The sequence below is a fragment of the Camelus bactrianus genome, chromosome 13 (genome assembly GCF_048773025.1).
Source record: "Camelus bactrianus isolate YW-2024 breed Bactrian camel chromosome 13, ASM4877302v1, whole genome shotgun sequence".
In the NCBI taxonomy this organism is placed as follows: Eukaryota; Metazoa; Chordata; class Mammalia; order Artiodactyla; family Camelidae; genus Camelus; species Camelus bactrianus.
Genome location: NC_133551.1, coordinates 61,052,797 through 61,078,692, shown reverse-complemented (window position 1 = coordinate 61,078,692; position 25,896 = coordinate 61,052,797). Strand labels below are relative to the sequence as shown.

General features: G+C 41.0%; 1 protein-coding gene across 2 annotated transcripts in view; it reads left to right on the top strand.

Moving 5' to 3' along the window:
• Positions 1 to 25,896, top strand: part of ARID1A (AT-rich interaction domain 1A) — a 67,371-nt gene that overhangs the window by 4,789 nt on the left and 36,686 nt on the right. For both annotated transcript variants that reach the window (XM_074377083.1, XM_074377084.1), the window contains exons 2-4: positions 20,740 to 20,952; positions 22,368 to 22,820; positions 23,890 to 24,006. In XM_074377083.1, the coding sequence (XP_074233184.1) occupies positions 20,740 to 20,952; positions 22,368 to 22,820; positions 23,890 to 24,006 (783 nt within the window). The remainder of the gene's footprint in view (positions 1 to 20,739; positions 20,953 to 22,367; positions 22,821 to 23,889; positions 24,007 to 25,896) is intronic.

The following is a 25,896-nucleotide window of genomic DNA, read 5'->3' as shown; positions in this document are numbered from 1 at the left end:
TGTCATCCAGGTGAGGGTTGTAGGTGGATAGATTTTGTTCTGAATTCCTTTTTGCTACTTAAGGGTAAACCTCTTGTTCAGACCATGATGCCCTATTCTTAAGCATTCTTAAATAATAAGATCTTTCTCTGTCCTCTTCTTTCCCTAACTCAGTCTTGAATTTAGAGTTTTTTGCAAAGACTTGATTGACACAGTTAAAGTGGTACTGTTCTCATTTGACTCTGCCTTTATGAAATAAAGTAAGTGTGTGTACTGTGCCTGTATCTTTTCCACAGGAGCTGGGAAGATCCCAGCAAACAAACTTTTCCTTTATCCCTTTCCATAAATAGTACTATGTCTCAAGGTGTTAAATCCTGCTACTGATGAAATACTTTTCAGTTACCTATGTTCTTAAACCTCATGTAAAGCTTTTTACTTGGGATGCTTTTAGCTGTAGTACTTTGAAAGCATTACCAGCTCGTCAAAGTAAAAAATGAAACAGAATATGTAGTCCAGGATCAAGATGGATTTGATTGTAGAAGTTTGGCTGTTAGTTCCTGCTATGGAAATATCAAATGATATTTCCGACTCCTGGGAAACAAATACAGGAATCCTAGGCTTATGGGAATGCCTACTGGCAGAAGTTCTGGGCTGGCTGAAACACAGGACTCTTGGAGCTCTCTCAAGTAGGAGGGGCCAGGAAAAGCACATTGAGACGGCACTTAGTTGTGGGGGCTTCATGTTCTCTGCTCTCCAAGAGAGAACTGGGGGTGATGGAGGTTGGGATGGTGGTAAGAGAAGAGAGAAAGCAGTCAGGACCAAGTTTGGCTTCTTTGTATTGGGCCCTGTGGGGACTTTTTAAGGTTCCTTCCTTTGTGTGTGACACAGAGTAACCATGACAAGTGGCACCTGCTGTAACAAGATGTCTTGGATTGCATTAAACATTCATATGTTGGATTGACTCCAGTAGGGTGGGATGTCTACAGTAGACCTTTTGCAAAGAGCTTAGTGAACTTTTTTAAAAATTGGAAATAAGCTAACAAAGTAGTAGTCAGGGCCTTTCCCCATTCCCATGCCCCAAAAGATTGTATTGATTGGCTTCAAAACCCAAAATTCTAGAAGCAGCTGAAGCATGCAAATATGGCTAAAATATGGTATTCAAAATAAATTGGTATTGAATAGTTCTTTCTTGCCAGTGAACTGGGATGATACCTCTGTTTCTGAAATGGAGTCCTGATTCCCTTGGCTTTTATATCTGGGTTTTATATCTGGGTTTTCTTGTTTAGACTGGTGACTATCATTACTGATGTGCATCAAGTTGTGTGTGGCGTAGTAATGAGGGGTAAAGAGCACAGGACCCAGGAGGAAGAGGAGCTTTGGTTCCACATGCAGCTCTGGATTAAGCCGAGTGACTTTGGGCAGGTCATTGGCCTTCTCTATTTCTTTATCTCTTCATCAGTAAAGTTGGTGGACTAGATAACCTTATTCCTCTCTGATGCTACACATCTCTCTGTGCTTCCATACCTGGCTTGTTAAGAGGGCAGCTTCTTCCTATACATTTTTCAGTAGGGATCTTGAGACCATCTTTCTTCCCCTGGGCTCAAGGAACTCAAGGCTATTTTCTCTTGAGGATTTACAGGAACAAGCTCTGAATGGTTGGGTGCCACTGTGGCCTGTGGCCCTTCACAGAAAAAGCCCTACCAGACTGTTTTGCCTTGAGACTGTTAATCTCTTTGTCATTAGTCATTCCACCTGGCTGGTGGTTTTAAAACACTAAACAGTAATTGAAAAATTAGGCAGACTTCATTAAAGCAAGACTTGAAAAATAGTTCCATCAAAATCTCAATGAGGGAATTTTGGGGGTAGAGCCAGGGGTGAGGTGAGGAGTGGATATTCATAAATTCAGCGTTAACACTCTGCTTCTCTTTGGGGAATAGGAAGGTGGGGAGAGGTAGCATTAAGCTCTCCAGACTCTTCTGGTGTTTGGGCAGGTCTGGGTCTGGTTTGGGCAGTTGGTTGTAATCTGAGTGCCTGAACTTGCCCTGTAAGTTTTGCTGAGAGAGGAGCAAAACTTCCTGAGACTGGAACAGGAAAAGCTAAGCATTTTAGGGTCAACTTTATAGGTCTATTGCCTTTTCTCATACCTGTTTTTTTTTTTTTTTTAAACTGTATGGTGTGGTTTGCAAGTGATCGTGGAAATGCTGCTTTTCCTTTTTTCCAGCAGACCTGAATTTCTGATTTGTCTCCTCCTGGTTTAGTAGTTTAAAAGTATAATTTAGGCATTTTAGAGGTATGCTAGAAGGAAGCTTCCCTTTATAAAAGAGGAGTAAAGGTAGAGGGAAAGGTGTTTGATAATTCTCTGCTTGACACAGCAGCTTCTCTCTGAAGGAACCAAATGTTTCAGAGCTTTGTGTAAATACTTGCTGAGCTGTCAATATGTACCCAGGAGGTTTTTGTAGTAAGATGTAAACGGCTCTATAGAATGTTTGACAGGCAAATTAATAAACAGTTTTCAAGCAAAGATAGTGCTAGTCTCTTCTTGTGTGATGAAATAAAATAACATTGGAGAAAAAGACTTGGGGGGTAGGGAAGAGAGGGTAATGCTGGGAGGTGGTGGTGGGGGTGTGTGTGGAGAGCATAGAGATAAGAAGAGATGGTTTTAAAAGAGATCTGAAGTGAAAAGATGCTGCCCTGGAAGAGAAGCTGCCCCAGCCATGCTAAGTTCAGGGCGTGTGGAGCCCTGTTCAAAACTGCAATTTCAGGGTGAAACAGAAGTTTGGAAAGAAGGTCCTAAGTTTCAATAGTGAAGTGTTCTCCTAAAGCTTGGCTTATGAGACTGAGTTTCGAAGCCTTGTCCTTTCAGAAAGGTTTTGTAGTTTGGTGAGATGTTTTTAGGGTTGGTTTGCATTTTTGGAATGCCAGAAAGGAGAAAAAAGATCCTACAACTTCAGTATTGTTCTTAGCCTCTGTTCTGCTTTGGCTCTCAGGATTATAAGCCCACTCCAAGGGCCAGATTTATTTATATAGCTTTTACTGGACTCGTATGCATAGCTTATTTATATATTAAAATTAATGCCCCAGGTTCCTGAGTCAGTACAAAGTCCAAATGTTTGGGGACTCACTACATACTGCCTGAAGGGTTATGAGGGTAGATTCAATCTTTCTTTCTGAAATTGCCATTTTAGGATCAAAAACGTTTCTGGGTTCCTTTTGTGACATTCTTTTTATAGAAGAGGAAGTATTTTAGAAGTGTTTTAGCTGTTTGCCTGTCATACTCTGCTTTGGTAGCCTTGTGAGATGACCAGATTTACTTTCTCAAAGTCCCTTTTTAAACTAAATGTGCTGACTCTGACACCAGTTTTCTTCACAAGAAATGTATTTTAGACCAGAATCCTGGAAGTACCTTTTTGACTCAGCATAGTGTAGGGAATAGGAATGTGATTATTGCCCTGACCACAATTTTTAATTAGGTTCAACTAACTTACCAAAGGCTATCAGCTTGTTTTAAAACAAAATATGAAAACTTGTGTTAACACTGACTTTGGTTGCCCAGGTCTTTCCCAGTATGGTGGTAGTGAGGGTATTAGAACTTTAGGCTTGTTGCTGAGAGCAGGATTTCTAGGGAGATCTGGAGATTCAAACGGGGATGGGAAATAGCTCTGTGTGGACATACCGATTAGATACTAGGGAGGAACTTAAAAGATAGGGGCAGTATCTGCTTCAGAGAAATTTAGTTTCCTTGGGAAAGCATGCTTATGTGCACACACCTGGGAAACTTGCAAAGCAAGGTTTTATAAATGGCTATAGACCAAACTAAATGTATAGGCTGAAGAAATCTGAGAATAAGGAGCAATCAGAGTTGGCCAGGGTTAATCTGGGGCAGTATTTCAGAGGCAGTGATTGTGAAATTAAATGTCCAAGAAGGGAAAAGTTAAGATATTAATTAGCTTTTTTCATAATGCCAATCGGCATTCCAGGTGCTTTATAGAACCCAAATTACACATCCATCCCCAGACCTGTAGTTGTCTCATTCTGGTGACTTTGAGAATTTGGACTGTAACCATAAAATTCCTTGAAAGAAAGTGGTTTCAGGGTCTTGGTGGTTCCTGTGGTTATGTGGGGCCTTTAGTATAACCTGCCAAGTTCTTGGCCAGTTCAGGGGCTCTTTTGTAGTAATTTTGGGTTTGGAAGGTCATGTCACCTTCAGAGTTATGTGAACACTGGACAACTCTACAGTGACAGTGGTTCAACTTTGGTTAGAGAGCCTGGGTTTTTTCTTCTTTGGCAGAGTTAATTGACCTTTCTTAAAACGGGAGCCATGAAGTACCTGTTGGGACTCTTAGGCGGCTGCTCTTTCTGAAGATTTGGGAGCTCTGCTCAAGCTGAGTTGCTTAGATCAGACCTTATATTGAGGGTTGTTGGTGGGTAAGCCTGCACATAATGCAGTTTGCCCATCTGTTCACAAAAATGGCCTTTAATATTGTTTTTGATTAGGTTGGCTGTGACTAAGAAGCTCATAAATGCTGCAAACACATGCTTATTCCTTATGGGAGCATCTGAAATGTAGTGATTTGGTTTCTCTTTACCTGCTGATCCATATGTGATTGGACCACACATGATTTCTGGTACTTTTCAAAGGGTTGTAAGTGGATGCTTAACAGCTAAATATGCATGGAGTGTCCAGTGCCAGGCTGCTACAGTGCTTCCACCTGGAAGAGAAGAGTGGGTTACACTGTTCCAATATAGAAGTATGGAGCCTTGAATACAGATTCTAGTTTAGGAGTTTCCCTTCGAACATCTTTTGCCTTGCCATTCTGGCATTTTGCAGAAGTGAGTTTCCACTAGCTCAGAATTAGGCACAGTGGTTCATCATCAGCAGGTATATAGGAGCTTGAGATGAACTCCTTAGTCAATCCAGGTTTTAGAAGAATCTAAGTTGGGGTGAATGTTTTTTTTAACTTTTTTATTGAGTTATAGTCATTTTACAATGTTGTGTCAAATTCCAGTGTGGAGCACAATTTTTCAGTTATACATGAACATACATATATTCATTGTCACATTTTTTTTTTCACTGTGAAGCTACTGCAAGATCTTGTATATATTTCCCTGTTCAGTACCGTATAGGTTGGTGTGAATGTTAACCACCTTGTGTATTCTGCCCTGAACTTTCTCTTTCCTCTGTTTAAATGGATGGCATTAGTTTTTATTGAATTTGAAGGGACATCTGAGTGAATTTTTGTTTATTTTTGTCATTTGTGCATACTAGAAGGTGGTCTTGGGACAGGCTGAGTCTTTATTTCCCAGTGGCTTTTGCATTTTCTAAGGGTGGACTGCAGTTGGGAAGAAGTCTAATGCCAAGAATGCATTCCAACATGCTGCAGAGTAGGAAATTTGATCCCTAAAATGTTGACTTAGTGTTGGTTATGGTACATATCAGAAATCACTCAGTAATCCAGGACAGAGTTTTGTCGCCCTCCAGGAAGTTAATATTGATATGAAATACTAAGGGGCTTTGGGCACCAGTCTATGTGCTCTGCAGGCCCAGAATGCTGCTTGAATATGAAGAGGAAATGTGCCATGTGCTTTTTTCCTTTCTTTTGCATTTAGGCTTCCTTATGGCTTCATTGCTTCTGGGTTCCCAACTCTGCAGTGTTAGATATTAGATTTTCCCCTCCCTTGGAACCCTAGCACAGTCATGATTTTTTGTGGCTCATCACTAGCAGCCAAGATTTTTGTATGTTTTTTCCTTTTAAACTTGTTAGCGTTCAGCTTGCTTGTTTATAGACACCTTTGTAAAAAGGGACTACCCCTTCAAGATCTAGCACCAGCATGATGGCAGCAGGGGAGTTTAGGGATTGGTATGGTATCAGTCATTTAAAAATCCGTTTGCTGTGTGCTTAGTGTTTCTTATTTTGCCTCCTGTTTTCTTTGAGCTCACAACTTGCTTGCCAGGCATGAGTGCATCTGGGTCCAGCTGTTTATTCTCAACTGGCTTGTGCCTGGTGTACTTTGACTTTAAGAAGAGTGTGAGTTCAGCCACGTGGTAGAGGATTAAAGGCTACATCATGCTGGGTTCTTCCTTTTAGAGGAAACTGATATGTCTTCTTGCCCACTGATTTCCCCTCTCTTGGGTAGACCTTATTACAGCTTTCCGTTGTCCTTAAAGAACAAGTCACCTGAGCAGAAATGCTGGGAATTGGTTGCTGTTTGTTATTATGTCTTCTCTGGTGAATACAAATGGCTTTCCCTCTTGCCTTTTGGCTGAGAGTCTGTTCTGGTCCTAAGATGATGGAGTTTCATGAGTTGGACCACGTTAGTTTAGGAGTATAAAACTTGATTCAGATTTGGATAACCTGCCTTTTGTCTCCAGACTTCTAATGTTTTACCTGTTTTAGGAATCTGGGGTCCCAAAAATATTACAAAGGATTTGGCGATCAATTCTATAGGTAGGTTATTCACAACTTTGTCCTGGGCCAGGGATAGGTCTAGCACCTCACTGGGGTCCCTGTTTTCAAATGATGGCATGTTGAGGGTAAATATTTTTGATAACTACCATACCATGTATTTGAGTACTTAACTGTATGCCAAGCACTATGCTTGGGTCTCTCCCTGAATTTCTTCATATAATCTTCAAAACCATGAGAGCTGGGTTCTTGTTTTATTTTACTCCTCCCACTTTACAGGTAAGGAAATAGAGTAATAGTGAGGAATTTGGCCTAGGGCAAAAAACTAGTAAAAGAGTTCAGATTTGAATCAAGGTTTGTCTGATTCTCCAGAGCTGTATATAACACTATAAAATACTCAGTTTGCTTCTCCAAAATAAATTATTCAAGCACTGGAGCTTATTGGGACATTATTTTTGCAATAGTCTAGAACTCTTAAATGGGATGAAAGACTGAAAAGTCTTTAGTTACAATTTGACATTATGCCTATATTTCATCCACCTCTTCCATTTAGAATTTTATTTAGGTTTCTGATGAATGGCCGTATGATCCCAATGGTAAGAACTGGCAACATTTGGGCCGTAGCTCTTTTCTCTTCAGAAGCGATCTTTGAACAGTGGGAGTGGGGGTGGGATTCAAGTTCAAAGTTAAAGTCCTTTACTTTGATCTAAGTGAAAGTAACTTGTGTTATAAAAATATTTGCAGAGTAATTTTACTTTCTAGTACTTGGAGCCCTTGCTGGAGGGATGAGGATTATTGTCTAACTTCCCGTATGGGAAAAGTGAACACATAAAGGTTGAGTGCCTCACACAAAGTTTCATGGCAGTCAGCTCTAAAAGTGAGGTTTAAAGTTCCCTTAGGCTGTGTGACTTTAGGCAAGTCACTTAACTTCTCTGAATCTGTATCCTCAACTGTATAATGAGGAAAAATATCTACCTTGCAGCTGTAGTAAATGTTAAAAAAAATGTGGAAGTATTATTTATTATCAAATAAAATTTGAACACAACTCCTAGTTGGTAGAGGCCCCTGCTTGAGAAGGGGGTAGAATCGAGTGGTTAAAAGACAGCAGTGGGGGTAGGGGAGTAATACCTCAGTGGTAGAGCACGTGCTTAGCATGCATAAGGTTCGGGGTTCAATCCCCAGTATTTCCATTAAATAAAAAAAAATTTTTTTTTAAACGACAGCTTGTCTTTGCTGAGTTAAAAGCTATCCCATAGTTCTTAGCTATATCTGAGTTATAGTAATGCTTTAAAAAAAAAGACACTCAACAAATTTTACTAAGCACCTATTCTAGTTTGAGAGGTACATTAGTGCAGTAGTTCTCAGTGTGGTCTCTAAGCATCAGCTTAGATTACCTGGGCCCTATTTAGAAACGCAAATACTCACCCAGACCTACTGAGTCCAAAAACCTGGCCGTGTGTTTTAACAAGCCTTCCAGGCCACTGTAATGCATGCTCAAGTTTAAGAACTACTGAATTTATGCATTTAATGCTCAACTAGGCTGTAGAGTATATCTGAACTACCTGAAGGGCTTCTTTCAAATTATACCAAAGGCTCATGTCTCAGATATATCTGCCACTCCCATGATATTGGAAGTGTTATTGGTTGGAGAAAAGGTTAAAAGTGCTTGGAGTTGGAGAAGAAAGAAAATACTTTTGAGATGGATCTTCTGCTACGCAATAATGACAAACTCGTGATAAAACTTGTCTCTGTTTATAGGACCAGGGGACTCCCTGCCTTCTATTTCTCTTTCTCTTAGCTCTTTGGTAGCATAGCATGAGGATAATTTGAATCTGTGGTCCTAGTTGTTTGATGAAGGTAGAAAAACTCATTCTTGGATGATAACCTATGGTGGTCTCCAAGTATGACCAGTTGAGAAAACTGCCCAAGAAAGTTATTTGTAAAAATGCTACTCAGAGGCCAGTATTGGAGTATTAATTAAATGCTATGATACCCTTCTGCTTGGGATGGCCAACTGATCTGAGAACAAGGTCTTTGGTGATCTGGTGATCTCTCAGTAGACCATCCATAATGACTTCCTTTTGTCTCTCATCCCCCACCTCCCAGTGCCCCAGTGGCCAGCTTGAATTTTGCTGTGATTACTTCCCTTGGGTCCCTTGTTGTGAAGTCCTAGTAAATAAACTCTTTAAGTAGACTCCTGACAAGTTATCCCATCTCTGAAGTGGATGACGTCTCTCTGAGGAGTGGACATTTGAGCTAAGACTTATCCTTAGTTGTGTGACTTAATAAATAAGGATTGTGTTTGGCACAGAAATGGAAGTTACAAAAATGGTCAGATAATAAACATTAATAATGCAAAGACCAAGTGGACAGCCAGTTCATGTGAGCTTTCTGAAAACCTGATATGGTTCACCTTCCCATTGAAAACAAGTTTCCTATGCCAGGCCTCTTTTCCCTCCTGCCTGGGAAGGGAAGGTGTGACCACTGTGACCCGGCTGCGATGAAGGCAGGGGCTTCCAAGAGGCAGTGTGCTGACAGTTTGATCTGTGATTTGATATTTGTATATACAGATGAATACTCTAGTAGGGAGTCTTATGTTCTGTGTGTATTCTAGGCTCACTTTATCATCCCTCTGCCATTTAGCTTTATTTTCTCTGTTATTTTTTCCTTTTTCATTCTCTCCTTTGGCATCTAAGTCTGTTAGTAGAATGCAAAGCACATGGAGACCTCAGTAACTTTAACATAGCAGAGATGGTAAAATGTCTTTAAAAGAATCGGAGATGCAGTTTATACCACTTCTAGATCAACATCATTTCATTGAAGATTCTTGGTATCTGCTTACCTCTATTGGGGTGACCTGGCTAACTAGAAGCAGGAAGTGCCTTTGTCTAATTAACTAATAAACAGAAGTTTCCTAAAATAATCTCTGCCTCTTTTCTCACTTTATTGCCTTTGGCCTGGAGACTATTTTAGCCCTCCTTAATCTGTTTTTGGGGTTCTGTTGGTCCAGGACAAATTTGTAACATTCTTGTTTCTCTTTCTAGTCTGTGATTTAAATCTTCTGCTTTCCCAGTGCAGCTTTGAATTGGCTTCTTTAAACCCCTATGTAAAACCTCAAGTGACCAATATGTGGCCTCATTATGGTATTTTGGGTTAAAATAAAATGAGATTAAGATAGCTGGGTTCACCCACACAGACACATTTACCAATGAGAAATTCTGTGTGCCTTGAATAAGACAATCTCAAAAGAGTGTAATGAGCCAAAAGAGACTTGGGATGGGGGTAGGGATAAATTTTAGGTACATTGCCATAGCTTAGCAGGCCAAGTATCCACCCTAGTTTGATCATACTGGCCGGCGACAGCAAAGAGGAGAGACAAAGAGCTTCAGAAAAGACAGTTGGTAACTTTGGTCTAGTCTCATGTATTTCTGGTATAAATGAGGAAGCCCAGGCTCTTCTGTACACATTTGTGTGGATAGTGGTGTGGAGGAGGTTGGTACCAATGTGATTTTGAGCTCTGAAAAGAATTGGAGAATCTATAGGACTCTATGGTTTTTCATTCATGGAATTGCTAACCTTAAAAAAGCCTGAGTATTTGAAAGCATCCATAATCTTAATAAGGTTGACTGTGGCCTGAGCCATTCTTTAACTTATTTTATTGTGCCTGTTAATAGTTCACAGTGGACTTAGGGGGACCAATTGAAAGGCTGGCATTTTTGGAAAGTGGTCCAAGGCAGCCCAAGGAAGTAATGAAATAAATAGTGACATGGCTGCTGCTTCTCAGTGTCTTTATCAAAATATAGGACTTGATTGGATTGATGGCAATCAAAGCATGATGACAAACAGAATCCCCTACCTCATGCAAATCAAGTTCCTACAACTAAGTGATGTGTCACAGATACCTTATTTAGTATAGAAGGAAAAACTTTGGCAGGATGTAGCACTGTGCACTTATAGAAATCTAGAATCTTTTTATATAACCTGTGCAAGACCAGTCCAAGTTTGGAATTATAGTTAAAAGGAATGAGAGGAAGAGATTTTTAAAGGAAAAGCAAAGAGGCCTTAAAGTTTTTTGGCTAGGAGCAGTTTTTGCCTTTGCCTTTTTTGTTTGTTTTTGAGCAGTTATCTGTAAAGCAATTTAATATATAAAAGAGGGAGGCGTAATTTAGAAACTAGGTCAGAAGAACAAGGGGTGATTTAAAAGTGCTGTCCTTACTGAAAAGTTGATATGTACTCTCCTAGGTAAAGCCCTGTTTGTAAGGTTACGTGCCCTTTGCCTCTACATGTATCCCTTCAGTGTACCATATTAATTCACAATAAATGACAGGTAGGGAAGAAAATGTCTTAAAAGAAAAAACTGCCCCACTCAGTTGGAGTTGTGGTCCATCTACACTAAAAAGGATGATATGTGCGAGGAAATGCTTTTTTCTGGTGTTAACCCATACCACCTCATGTGAATAGGTCTGTACATTGTTAAGTTTTTAATTATTAAGCATGTTCTGGGATGCAGTATACCAACCTATCTTCCTTGTATACTATCAAGGTTTCTTAGATTGTGATCACATTCCTCATTTCCTAACAATTTTCAGAATAAGAACTTTTTTTAAAGCTCACTTAATTGTCCAGTCCTGATACTGAAATATTGTCTAAAGCATACAATAGTTGGGAGTTGCCAAACGTAAGTCTTATAGCAAAACTTTTGGAAAAGTGTCTAGTACTCACCTACCATTTGGCAGTTGCTTTTAGTATTGCAACAAATACTTAATGAGCTTCTACAACGTATTGGGCACCAGGATTCATAATGCCTGCCTCCATGGAGTACTTTCTAGCGAAGAAAGATGTAAATAAATTATCACAAATAACTATATGTTTATAACTGTAATTAATGCACTGGGGAAGTCCCACTTTCAGTAGATTATCTTCCAACTATTTTTTAAAGTAGATTTTTATTTATGATTACCTTGGCTGTTGGGTGGCTTTGTACTGTTGGGCTCTTGGGATGGGTACCAGTCAGTTCTGATTCCCTTTCCCTTCGCTGGTCCAGGGTCAAGTGTTACAGGAAATTCTCAGATTGGACTTGTAATAGGCTAGAGTCCATTGTTTCTCAGCGAGGCCTCTCTTTGTGTGGAGGTGCATTGCAGGACATTTGGCATCCTGCTCCCCAGGTAATAAATGCCAGTAGCACCAAAGATAACCAAAAAGGCACTTTCATACATTTGTTTCCAGACACTTCTCAGGGATTAGTATTGCCCTGCTTGAAAACTATTGGGGTTTACTATCAGGATTCCTAGAAGGAGCTATTGAACAAATTCCTCTGAGAGAACAAACTGAAAGCAGGTGGAGCTTGAGAAATTGGACTTGTCAACCCTTTTGGCATCTGACTTGTGTGTTCTTGTTTTTTTTTTTTTTAAGTAAATATTTTGACACTGCTTTCAGCTCCATCTTACTTTTTCTCCTATTGAGGGTGGAGAGAAGGAATAACTTGTTTGATTGTTAGCTGGCTTCTAGTTGACCATGTTGGGTTTCTGGTCTTGAGTGTATGAGTCCAGACCTTAACTGTTCTGGTTTCTAAGCTTTATTGCTAGAACTCGGGGACTTCTGTAGGATGACAATAGCTAACATTTTGGGTGCTGGAGGATACAGCAGCCATTTAAACACAGACACATACCTACTTTATATTCTAGCCTTGTAGCTTATATATCTTAATCTAGGATATAGACATTAAACAAAATAAGTAAACTTCAGCATCTAGTGTGCTAGTAATATATGCTCAGGAGCAAAGTTAATCATAGGCCAGCTGTATGAAGTGTGCAGGATTGAAATTTTAAATGGGTTCATCAGGGGAGGCCAAATTGAAGTGATATTTGATGTGAACAAGAAAGCTATACTAATACCTGAGGGAAGAAAGAATATTCCAGGTGGAGAGATCAGTGAGTACAAAGGCTCTGAGGCCGGAGCATGTCCAGCTGGTTTGAAGAACAGTGTTTTGTGTTGTTCTGTTTTGCTTGGATGTATTAACTCATTTCATTCAACCCCGAGGGTGCTACTACTATCATCTCTATTCTGTTGATGCAGAAACTGAGGGCCAGAGAAGTTGAAGGCATTGTAGAGGCAGAGCTCTTAGGACTGACCACGTAGAACCAAAGCATTTCCTTTCAGCATGAATGAGGTTAGGAATTGCAAGGCCTCTAGCATTTCACTTTCTCTTCCACAACCTCTTTCCTTTCCTCTTTCATAGTAGGAAAGCTTGTTTTACATGCAGTTCTCTCTCTATGTTCCTGGAGCTTATGTTCTAGTTTAGGATACTGATAGTGAACAAGGTAAATAAGTAAAGCATATAGTATTGTTGGTGATATGTGTTCAGGTGAACAAGATAATCAGAAGTTGGGTATAAGAATTTGGGAAAGCTTGGCTTTGACTGAGAATGCTGCTTATTTGGGAATCTGCGGTGCATTTTTAGTTTTTCTTTATTGGCCAGGCACTGCCCTCTTCAGACCATTGTTTGGCTAAAGAAACTGAACATGCCTCTGAGTTCTAGTGTTACTCTGTGCTGGAGATAGGAGGAGCTTTGGAGGGAGGCCCTGTAGCCCAGATGTTCTCAGACTGGACATGAGAATCTCCCAGGGAGATTCCTGGCCCCATCCCAGAGTTGCTGATTCATAATTTGAGGGCAGGATTCAAGTGTGTAGCTGAAGAGGTTAAGGTACAACCTAGTTAGTGTCCCCTCCCCCCATCCCCTGCATTGGTCAGAGAACAGGGATCAGAACCCAGGCATTCTCTCAGTTTAGTGTACTCTTTTCACCATGTTGTACTGCCACCTTACTCTTGAGATTAAAAAGTTGTAAAGAAGGAGATGTTTAATTTTATCAAATGGCATTTTGTTCTTGTTTTAATTATCTTCTTGGGGCCTTACTGTTTATATATTATATCCCTGGGTTTTAAGCAGTACCTGAAGAATTCTTTCTCAAGAAGTTATATGGTTTCCTTAGAGGCTTTTGTAATTCATTGGAAATCGGGAGAAATTGGTTAGCTAAATTTGGTCTTCCAAAAAACTGATCTTTATCATTTTTGGAAGGGCACTTTCTCTTTGAAAGGTGGCTAATGAGGAGAAGAACTTTATCATTTGTTGGGGGAATTTATTAGTTTGATGCTCTAGCTGCTTTATTTGAAGAGTTCTTTCAGAAACCAAAGAAGAAATAAAGAAATACCAGCCACCTGGTTGTGGTTTTTCTGGCATGCCTCTTTTGGGTGGACAGCTGTGAGGTGGTTATTACAGTTGGCTCTCATAATCTGTTTGAGTTTTGCTAGAAGAGTCAATGACTCTTCCCTCTCTGGTCCCTTTTTTCTATTCTTGATGAGTTTTTATTTTTCTGATCTTCGGATCTGGAAGAGTGGAACACAGAAGCCTAAATACCTCTGAGCCAGGGAGAGAGCCAGGCCTCTTGTCTTGTTCTCTTTCACTTTAGAGACAGTATGGGTTGGAAGGTCCTGAGTCTGTTGTCTGGTTGCAGCCTCCTAGGGGTTTGGTCAGGCTGGTGCTGCAGCTGATGTCTTTGAAGTGGACTCTTAAGTTGGCAAAGTGGGAGTGCCCTGATCTTCTAGAATCACTTCTGTCAACAGAATGGGATAGATAGAACTTTTCATTGATTATGGATTTTTATTTGTATTCAACTTGGACACTTACAGAACTTTGAAAGCATTTTTTAAAAAATCTGCCCCACCCAAAAAAACTCCACAAAAAACAAAAAACACCTGTCTCTGGAGTGGTAGTTGCAAGCTAGTTGTTGGTAATTCCTCTCTCACCATAGGCATATGACCAGTTTGTTTAGAACTTGAATGAACTAGAACTAAAATGAAAGAATTATTTCCTGTCTCTTGTAAAGTAGAAAAATGGGGTTTGATTCTCAGGTTAGGAATGATAAGAAACCTAGACTGAGTGGGTTTGATTTCCTAGGTCAGGTGTTGGTATATCTGATGAGAAATTTTTATTTTTCCTATCATCAGTTTAGCTTCAGGAAGTCGTTAGTGATGTCTCTGAGGCCACATAGGAGGTTAAGAATCTCTTATTGTCCTAGGTCACATAAATAGTGGGGAAACATGACTGTTTAAATGCAGAATAAAATGAAGGGAGCCTATTTTAGGAGGCAGGCCCTGGGGATAGAACTAAACAAGTGGGTTTCTGGGCAGTTTCTCTTCAATTGAGGTAGGGCTCCTCAACCAGTCTTCAAAGCCATGAAGTATTGGAGGAGTGAGAAAAGACAAGATGAGGGGGCATTAGACACAGATGTCTGTGCCTGGGGAGGGGGCACAACAAGAATGTTTTATGCTGGTCAGCTCATGTGTACCAGGGTACAAAGGGTAGTTCTTTTTATGGAATCTACTCTGTACCTCCTCAGAGCTGAGTAGGGCCACGTGGAGCTTGCAGGAAGCTGAAAGTGCATTGGTTGGGAGAGGCCTTAACTGTTATATTTGTCCCTGCCTGGAATGCTCCTCAACAGGGGAGGGTCCCGAACGGGAACTGGATCAACAGCTGCCGCCTGTCCCTGTAATCACAGGAAGCTGAGGCCGGGTGCCTTTGTATGGGAGCTCCGCAGCCAGACAATAGTTTGTGCTGGCGGGGCCATGTGGCGAGTCACGTGACCCGGGGCTGTTTTCTGCTGGGGTCCTTACCCATCTGTTCTCTCGGCTCTTTCTGGGTTATCAGGCGCCAGTCCAAGTCCTCCCAGGCAGCCAGCTTCATGGCCAGAGATTACGAGCACTAACCTTCCTGGCAGGGGCGGTGTGGCTTCGCGTTTATGCAGATTAGCCATGTGTTTCTCACTTCAAGGCGTTCCACAGGAAAAGCCTTTTCCTGTGTTTGGCTCTCAGTGGGCGGTTCCCAGCTTACTGTACTGGGACTCTGCAAGCAGCAGGCGTGCACGAGAGGGATCACAGTACACTGGCCCCCTCCCATTCCACCTCCAGTGCTACGTCACCACAACACAACCGCTCGTGCTCTCATACTGTTGGTGTCATTCATTCGGTGCCAAGATTGCTTTAAAAAATTCCCTTGGCCCCAGTTCAAACAGGAGTACAGCTGGGATGTGTTAGATTTTAGGCAGTCTGCCCTCAATTTGAGATGAGTTATAAATAGCAGTGCTGACTTCCTTAACTACCGCTCTCTGAGGTAAAATGCAGGTTAATTACTGTGGGAATCAATTAGGGGGTTCTTTTGGTTAAAGAGCCAGGGATGCTTTTTTATTGTTAATATTAAAAGTCATACAACAAATCTGGCCAGGAATAAAGTGAAAGCACAAGGAGTAAGAAATATTTTAATATCCGGAATCCAAGGTTATGGCTCAAGGTTTCTGCTGGCCCCCAACTAGTTGGCATTTAGGATGACAGGACAAGTGGTAGTCAGACTTCTGCTTTCTGATGGATACCTTTTTGGTAACCCAGCCCATCCCTCTCTAGTCGTGTTCTTGCTGGTCCTTGGGTACCAAATCTGGCTCCTTAGGTTTGCTGCCTGGTCGCTTCCTTTCTGCATCTTTGGATTGGAACTGAAGCCTGGAGCTTTCCTCAGTTGGACTTTTATTTCAAAAAAACTAAGAAGTTTCTCTTTCCTGGTGCCATTACCATATGGTGTTGTGCATTTTGGTGAACAGTATCTTTCCCTTGGAAGTTGGATTGCATGGCTCCATCTTTCCTGCTCTCTTCTCAATCAGTCTTGATCAGAAGTTGGAGCATTTGAAGTCCAGTGTGTTATATCTCAGCAACCCCTTAGGTTGTTAGGCTTTCCTTGGTGCAATAAGAAGTTGTAAGGGATTCCATTAGCCCTCTGGTCTGGAGGGGCTTTTAATTCCATTTGCTTGGAGCAGGAGAACTCTATGCAAGTGGTTAGTCTGTAAGCTGTTTGTTCTGAATATATTCATAGAGACCAGCCTGCTAGGCATCCTTGCCTTTGATGCCCCTAAACTGCATCTTTTGATGCATTTCATTTGGCAGACAGTTTGTAACATGTCCAGTGATCTGGAAAGAGATAAGTGGTTTGAATGGAGTTGGGGGTTTTCTTATGGCTCTTTTTTATTTTTATTTTTTATGAATGCAGGAGAGTTATATAGCAGGGGGCCCGACTTCCCTGATCAAGGGGGCAGCATTTTCCTCTCAATTATGTGCCTTTGTGGCAGAGCCTTTGCTTTTGAAGTGTAATCACAGTAATCTACTCCTGTGGTTTCCCATTGAAAGGATTTCCTCTTCGTCTTTCCCAGAGTGGAATCTCTGGCTCTTTGGTGTTTGTCATTTTCCATCCCCTGCCTCTTCCTTGGTGCCTGCAGATTGCTGATACTGGCTTTTCTGTCTTGCATGTAGTAGGGATTTTTCTAGTCTGAAATTACTACTTTCCAATAAAACTGATTAGTGAAGATTTAAAGCCCCTTCTCTGTTATGAGAGATTGGAAGATAGCATTTCATCTATAACTGCAAATCACAAATCTTTCACAATGGTTTTAAATGTCAGAAGGGTGATAGGTCCCTGCCCACCTCCCTTTATTATATGAGCAGATGTTTAACTTTGACGTGGGACGAAACTAATCTGATTGAACTGAATATATTTTAGTTGCTAAGCTGCATATTCTGTTGATTATAACCCTTTGGTGAAGGGAAGGGATCGGAAATCTGATGTCCAGGAAAGGTAAAGTCTTAATTTCACTTCTGGAATAAGAATTTCTTTAACTTGCATTTATTTTGGGTTTTGGGTGGAGGGGGAAATTAGGTTTATTTGATTTTATTTATTTATTTTCTAATGGAGGTACTGGGAATTGAACCTAGGACCTTGTGCATGCTAGGCACATGCTCTACCACTGAGCTATACCCTCCTCCTGCATTAATTTTTATTCTGCAAGGAATTTCTAAAGTTAATGGAGGAATCCTTAAACCCTTTATTAACTAGCCCCCATGTAAGTAGCTGTCTTCAGTTAGGAGTGCAGTCCCCCTGATGTGAGAGAGGAAAAAGTAACTTGCGTTTAGGCTTTTGTTTTTAAGCAGTGTGTTTAGGGATGCTTGTGCAGTTTGACGACCTCTGGTTATAGGATGGTAGAAAAGATTCTTCTGAGAAGTGTGCTCTTCTCCCTTGGCTGTTTGTTATACACCCCCCCCTTTCTTTTTCAGTCCAGTCCCCATTTTTTTCTGCCCCCAAAGTCATAACCTGGTTTAGAGTTTAGGGGTGCTCTTGGCCCTTTGGTTAGATGATTTGATCTGGGCTTTCTCCCCACAGTATCCCCTACCCACTTCTTACAATAGGGCAGCTTTGTACATTGAAGTTACTGAGCCCTACTTCTGTGCTTGGGGTCTTTGGAGGGACTTCGAAGATAAAATACCCGATCTCTGACTTTCCAGAACTTAGTCTCAAAAGATGCAGTCAGTTAGCTGGACAACTAAGTGCTAAACCTATGACTCTGACTGAAGTTACAATAGGACATTCAGAAATGTGAAAGATCAGAATGTACTAAAGAAGTTGGAAGTAGCTTCATGTTGATGTGTTGGGTTTCTGCTAGTGGAAGCCATTATGGACAGGAGGACAGGAAGGGGTACCATTGCCTAGAGCTGGACAAGTGGGAAGTTTGGCATGAGGCTGAAAAATGTGTAGAATCACAGCACACTGTGGCAGGGTTTAGAGCTAGGCAGAAGCACTATTTATCATTATTGATAATAGCTACTATTCATTGTACATTTAAGTTCCAGGCACTGTGTGAAGTGTGTTAATGTGCATTTTAAATAAAGAACTGATATGTTCAAGGTCAGGCAGTGATAGAGTTAGAATTTGAACCCAGGTCTATCAATTTACTACAGTCTTTGCTCTTTCTATGCAGTACTGAATATGATATAGTAGGTAGGAATTTTGGAGCTGTTGTTGAGCAGGGAGAGATGAAGATGATTTGTGAGTATTGCTCTGGAATTGTATGATCCAATATGATAGCCACTAGTTACATGTAGTTATTTGAAAATCAGAAGTAAGTAAAGATAATTCATTTCCTCAGTCACACTAGCCATATTTTAAGTACTTAATAGTCACACAGTACAGACGATTTTGTTGAGTGATGTTTTTCTAAATTACTGGTTCTTAGCCAGTAGTATACCCTAGAATCATCCAAGTATCTTAAGGGGTTTGGGGGTGGGGGATTGAGCCCAAGCCTTTTCAGACCCACTCAATTGGAATCTCTGCGGAGAGGCCCAGGCATTTGTGAAGCTTCACAGAAAATTCTGATCTATATCCCCAATTAATAGATACTGCTCTAGAAGCTCCGTAGTAACCGTGGTAATAACTGCCCCTCAGGTGTTGTGGGGAAACCTACGCTGACAGAGATACCCAAAGTGGGCTGGTCTCTATTCGGCAAATGTAGTTTCTTCACCTGGGGCCACATGGACAGCAGCTGCAGGCTCTAATGAGATGACAGTCTCTTGTTCTATGTAGCATGATGTGGCTGTGTAAGCCCCTTTTCTCTTTATAGGCAAGAATGGTGATGTTTTGGCTCCATTGCCAGGAGTACCTGGGAAAGACCACATGCTGTTTATTGCTCACCAGTGCAGTTGTTGAATTTGAACTTCCTAAACAGTCCCAAAAGAATCCGTGTAGCTCCAGAATTACGGTTGGGAACATTATTGGAGCTTCTGATACAGAGGCAGGACTTGGGCAAAAATTGTTTAGTTGTGATTGTTGGAAACAGAATTTTAATATTGACATGTAGTAGTGATTTGGGACACAGTTTTATTATTAGTTTGGAAACTTTGAAGGTATTCCCATCATCACTTACCTTCTTAGCTTTGATTTCAGCTGCAGCCTAAGAGAGAACTTCGCTTCTGCTTTTTTTTTTGGGTTGATATTTAGAATAGTCTGTGGCTTTTTGTCTTACCCATTTTCCTCATGACAGCTCGACTTCCTCTGTTATAAAACACTTAGGTATTACTCTGCCCAAAAAGACATGTGCAGAGAACCAATTGCTTGAACGCCTCCTCCCCTTATTTTGGAGGGGGTTGTGTTCTTTTTTAAGGTCTTACACTACAGACCTTAAATTATAGAAAAATTTATTAATTGTAGAATAATAGAACTAGAAGGGACCAGTGGTTCTTAAAATGTGGTGGTCCCTGGACTAGCAACATCAATATCACCTGGGAACTGTTATAAATGCATATCCTAGCCCCAACCCTGAACCTACAGAATCAGAGACTCTGGGAATGAGTCCCAGCAGTATGTGATTTAATACGCCCGCCAGGTGATTTTGATGTATTCTAAAGATTGAGAACCACTGAACTCCTTAATTTGAGAGTTAATGATGTTGAGAGTTAATGATGTTCAGACCCAGAGTATTAATATCTACTCGCCATCTCCAATTTAAGATTCAGTTTTCAAGTTTTATGTTAGGTCCAGGTCTACTCTGCAACTTGGGCATATCTATTTAAGGTATTTAGAGACACTCTTTCCTCCGCTGCACACCACCAGTAGATATAGGTAGGCAACTCTGGCAGGGGAAAAGTGTACTGAGGCTGTATACTAGTAGCTCCAATAGTATAAATGTCAAAGAGTGATTGTGTTGATTGATCCTGTTGTACCACAAAGAGCTAAAAGTTATGTTTGTAGCCAAATACCTATGAATTGAACTTTGAACTTTCATTATTGGTTCCTCTGTATCTTATTCTTTAAAGAGACAAAAGTTCTACCCTCTTACACCCTCAAGCTCTTGAGTATTAAAGGAGGTGAACTTTTCAGTTAAGTTGTACAAAGCTCTAAATAAATTCACAGTCACAGTTTCCTCTACAACTGTAACTTGTTGATGTTACCAGTTTGGAAGAAAGCATAAATTTAAATGCTTGTGCCATAGTACAAATGGGCTATGGATGTGCAAGGAAATAAGATTCCACTATTTAAAGAATAAAAACATCTAGATGCTTGTGTATTTGAATTTCCAAACACAGTATTGAAGCAACAGTTTTGGTATTATTGAACAAGATCATGGCAGAGTATAGCAGCACCGTCCCCTCCCAGTTGAAAGGCCTTTTTTCTGATTTTCTACACCATAGAGTGCATATATTCATTACTCCACACCTGGCCTGTCCCTGTTCTCTCAGGTAGTATCACACTTAAAAAGTAATGTATAGCTTACAGGATGCTTTCACAAACTGGTGGTATTTCCATTTTACATATGACAAAATCAAGGTTCTGAGGAAGGTTAAATGACTTACCCAAGGGTTATGGGGTCTGTACCATTACTTTTTATAGTAATTGTTTTCTTATGTGGCATACAGACCTGTATGCTTAGGTTTGTGTTCATATTGGCTGAGGCCATCAAAGCTTCAGGTTAATGAAATGCTCTTTATTTTGTAGCCATCCAGTCCAATGGATCAGATGGGCAAGATGAGACCTCAGCCATATGGCGGGACTAACCCATACTCGCAACAGCAGGGACCTCCGTCAGGACCGCAGCAAGGACATGGGTACCCAGGGCAGCCATATGGGTCCCAGACCCCGCAGCGGTACCCGATGACCATGCAGGGCCGAGCGCAGAGTACCATGGGCGGCCTCTCTTATGCACAGCAGGTAGATGGTGACTCCGACTGTCTTAATCCTTGTTGTTGTCCAGGGTCTGGTCTTGACCTATAGAATCAGAATGTGTCTTTGGCTTCCAAACCTTGAAAGGAACATAGACCAACTGACTCAGTTACAGTGTGCAACTTACAAGACCAAGATTGTGGGCACCATTGCATGTGTTCTGGAAGGAAAACTGCTCCCTGGCCACAGGCTATAATATCTGTCTTCTTTGGCCTTTGGCCTACTTGTATCTACTGAGTGGTTATCTCTGAAGGAGGTGGGAAGAAAGAAAGGCAGTGACTGAGCACCAGTCCACTGCTACCAAGAAAAACCACTCATGCCATGTGCCCTGGGACAGAAGAGGCCCTTCATGTTTCTCGAGGCTTTCAACATGTAGCTGTCTGGTTTAAAATGAATGTTTAGAAGGAACTGGGAGTAGCAGAAAAAGGGAAGATTGAACAGTAAAGATGCTAACAGTGCTATTACAAATATTAAGATTTTCTTCATCTCCTTTTGTCTGGCCATCCACGCCATTATCTTTTTATTGTCATTTTTTTTGTTTGTTTTGACAGCATTTTCTATTACTTAAGTATAAGTGATGTTCATACTGAAAATGATGAGAGACGGAATATAAAACCTAACTTTACTTCTAAGACTTTATTTTTGAGGGGGGAAGGTAATTAGGTTTATTTTTGGAGGAGGTACTGGGGATGGAACCCAGGACCTTATGTATGATAAACATGCACTCTACCACTTGAGCTATACCCTCCTCCCTAAGACTTTAAAACAAACTATGCCCTTAAATATAGTCTCTTTTTTTCCAACTTGAAAATGGAGAGTTGGGTGGATATTATTGGTCTTTTTTTTTTTTTTTTTCCTACTTACCAAATGTATCCCCAGTGCCTAAAGTAGTACCTAGTACAAGTAAGCAAGTAGGCTTTCAAATAACTTTTTGAATGAAGACTAAATGAAAAAGAACTAGAGTAGTTTAGTGATTGGCATCCTGTCTGGATTACTAAACCCTAGGTTTTCAGTTGGCTGAGCCAGGCTGCTTTTGACTATTCGTTGTGGCTAGGATACAGATTCCTGGTGCTTATAAAAACAGTCTAGGCCATGGTAAAAAGAGTAGGCTCATTGGTGAAAACAGCTGCTCTTGAACTCTTGTAAGTTGCCCAAATATTAAATAGTATAAATTTTCTGTGGATGAATGTAGTCCACTTATAAACAAACCAACTAGTAACCTAGCTTGGCTATCCTTCTGGCTTGGTTTAACTGGGTTGGTAGAAAAACCCTGGGCCTTCTAAGTGTGAGACTTGTCTTACCTGCTTTCTGTACTCATCCTTAGGGCATAGCTTCTGACAGAATACTTTGCCTTTCTTCATCCAGAAGTGTCAGTGCTAAAAGTATCTTTTCCTTTTCTACAGATTCCTCCTTATGGACAACAAGGCCCCAGCGGGTATGGTCAGCAGGGCCAGACTCCATATTACAACCAGCAAAGTCCTCACCCCCAGCAACAGCAGCCTCCCTACTCCCAGCAGCCACCATCCCAGACCCCTCACGCCCAACCTTCATATCAGCAGCAGCCGCAGTCTCAGCCACCACAGCTCCAGTCCTCTCAGCCTCCGTATTCTCAGCAGCCACCCCAGCCTCCCCATCAGCAGTCCCCAACTCCATATCCCTCCCAGCAGTCAACCACCCAGCAGCACCCCCAGAGCCAGCCCCCCTACTCACAGCCGCAGGCACAGTCTCCCTACCAGCAGCAGCAACCTCAGCAGCCAGCATCCTCGACGCTTTCCCAGCAGGCTGCGTACCCTCAGCCCCAGTCTCAGCAGTCACAGCAAACTGCCTATTCCCAGCAGCGCTTCCCTCCACCACAGGTAAGATGTCCCTTCCTCTCCCCTCTTCCTACGTGTGACCACAGACAGCTTGGGGGTTGGTGTCATGAGAACTTTGCCATACAAATTGGTTCTCTCATGTGTACTTAAAAACCAATTAAACTCTGGGTAGACATGCTAACTGGATTGATTGAACTAATAAAGACATAACTGCATAGAAACCTGTAGTTCTTCTTACTGATGAAATAGGGCAGTGAAAAGTTGCATAGAGGGATAAGAAATTAAAGATAATGGGACTAATTTTTTATTACTTTTTTTTTTAACTCAGCATTCAGTACTTGAGCTTCCAAGTGAGTTTGGTCTTTTTAAAAACGGTCAGTTTGGGAGGCTGTACTATACATTCACTCAACTGCCATTCCATTCTGCTACTGCTCAAAGTATTTTGGACCCTTTCATTTGAAATTGCCATCAGAGCTGACATGACATTCTTTGGAATATTCTCAGTGGTAGCAAATCCTTTTTTTTTAAGAGTGGATTTGACTTTGGGAAATAGCTAAAAATCATTTGTTGCCATGTCTATGAACAAGGTAGGTGATAATGTCTAAAAATAACAATTTGGGCTTTATTCTTTAAAGAGCAAAAAGAAGAGAAATGACTGAGTGATGACAAGTCCAGTAAAGATTTTGTGCATTGGTGGCATTGTTGAAATAAATATCTCATCCCAAGGCAATGTCTTTGAAGGAAGCAGTACTCATTTTAATGCAGAGGTTCTAGTGTGAGTTTTTTTTGTTGTTTTTAAATTGAATTGGTCTCATTTCTTGATAGATATAACTTCTAATTAGCCAGACTTTAGCATTTAACCCCAAGGAATAGCTTTCTGTGGGTGGTGATAAATGGTCAACAGTGCCATCAGAAAGAGTCTTATTTCCACTGGTGACATTCTTAAGAGCCACAACTTGTATTTTTCTGCATTTGGATAATACTGTGTGCAGTTGGGCAGTCTCTCACACCAACTTCCCCTTTGTGAGAGTCCCATAGCCCTTTCACCAGGAAGCAAGCTCGTCTGAATTATCAATACCAGGTTCTCACAGCTTCTTTTTTCTTGTTTTAGGAGTTATCTCAAGATTCATTTGGATCTCAGGCGTCCTCAGCCCCCTCGATGACCTCCAGTAAGGGAGGGCAAGAAGATATGAACCTGAGTCTTCAGTCAAGACCTTCAAGCTTGCCTGTGAGTATTTCTGCCACTCTCTAAAAGATGATGGGTGCAGAGAGGAAAGCAAAGAAAACCAGTTTCCAATTGGATATTTTGGTGGTATTGAGCTAAATGAAAGATGAACTATTCCTTGAATTCAGGGCTCAAAATTCTGAATAGGAATGTTTGAACTGACCTTATAGAATGTTTGTTTCGGCTGCCTGCCCAGGAACGAATATATCTGTGACCTTCACTTAAAGATCTAAACATTGTTTAAAGTTTTGGGGGTTTTGTTTTTAAATCTTGGGCTCTTAGGCATGGAACCAGGTGAGGGACAGAGAAAATGGAGATGGTGGAAGCACTGTATGCTCTCCATCAAAATTGATAGGAGGTTCAGTGTTGTTTTATTTTTTAAATCTTATTTTTGAGGGCTTAATTTTTAGGTGTTTGTCTTAGTGTTTAGCTAGGAGGGTAGGATCTTGGGGTGCATTCAGCCTGGATTGTCGCATTGGGCACATATGGAGTAAAAACAGATTTTCTAGTTGTTTTTTGTGAATAGATGCTCTTATCTAGTAGAGCTCTTGGTGCCCAGATGCTTGATGAGTGTTTACAGAATGGACTGACCATATCCTGAGAAAAAGCAATATGGTCTGCTGATTAAGAACTTGGGCTCTAGAGCCATATTTCCTGGGTCTGCATTTTGACTCTGCCACTAACTCTGTAGCCTTGGGCAAGTCATTTAACCTCTCTATGCCTGTAAAATGAAACTAAAAGTACCCACTTCATGAAGGGATTAACATTAAATAAGTTAGTATAAAAAGTGTGGGTGCTTGTAGGCACTTCATAAATGTCGGTTGTTAATCATCATCTTACAGGGCATAGGGACTATAATTTGATACTCAAAGGCAATTAACACCAACAATTTAATAGTGGGCTTGTTCCGGGAACATTTACCTTTATCTTAGTTCTGCCACTGAATGTGGACAGGTCACTCAGGCTGGGCACAGGAATAAAATGAACTGCTCTGAAATCTAGTTAAGACTGTAGGCAGCAAACCCCTTATTACAAATCTGGCTTAACAAATTCATGCTGTATAGCATAGGGAACTATATTCAATATCTTGTAATTTATGGTGAAAAAGAATATGAAAACGAATATATGTATGTTCATGTGTGATTGAAGCATTGTGCTGTACACCAGAAATTGACACAACATTGTAAACTGAGTATATGTCAATAAATACACATAAATACAAAACCTTCAAATCTGGCTTCAATTAAGAAATGGAAATTCAGCCATAGGCGCCCAGATAAGATTCTTTTGCAATTTTGATTCTACTTGAATTTTAAACTTGTCTCTTTAATTATTCTGACTTGGGAGAAAATGGTTTTCTGGATCTAAGGAATTGGTAGGAGGCAGGAACTGACTTTATCATGAAGCCTCCATGGCTTCCCCTGAAGATCTCTTGAGCCATACATAAACTTAATAGGGCAAAGTCTATGGAGGCCCTTAGCACCTGTAATTCAGGCTTCCCAGGCCGGGATGAATAGCTGTTGTCAGATGGGACTTCTGAGACTGTTGACTTTCTCAGCTGAAGAATTGGGAGAGGAAGTGTCTGAATAAGGCTGTCACTCTCTGTTCCTTTCTCATTAATGTCTGTTGCAATCGTTTTCTGCATCCTGAACTTCACTGGAATGTGCTTTTTAACCTGATTCAGTCAGAAATGTGTAACCACTCCCTCATCATCTATGGTTTGTGGCTAAATCTGGGTGAGGTACTATTGTAGCAAGAACCCCAATTGGTGGATTTCTGCCAGTGCTGTAATTGCTCCTCATCAAAAAGTTTCTGCTTATTCCTAGTGGCCTTTTGACAGAACTGTATTTGATAGTTTTTAGTCCTGAGAAGCCTAGCATGCAAACACATTGC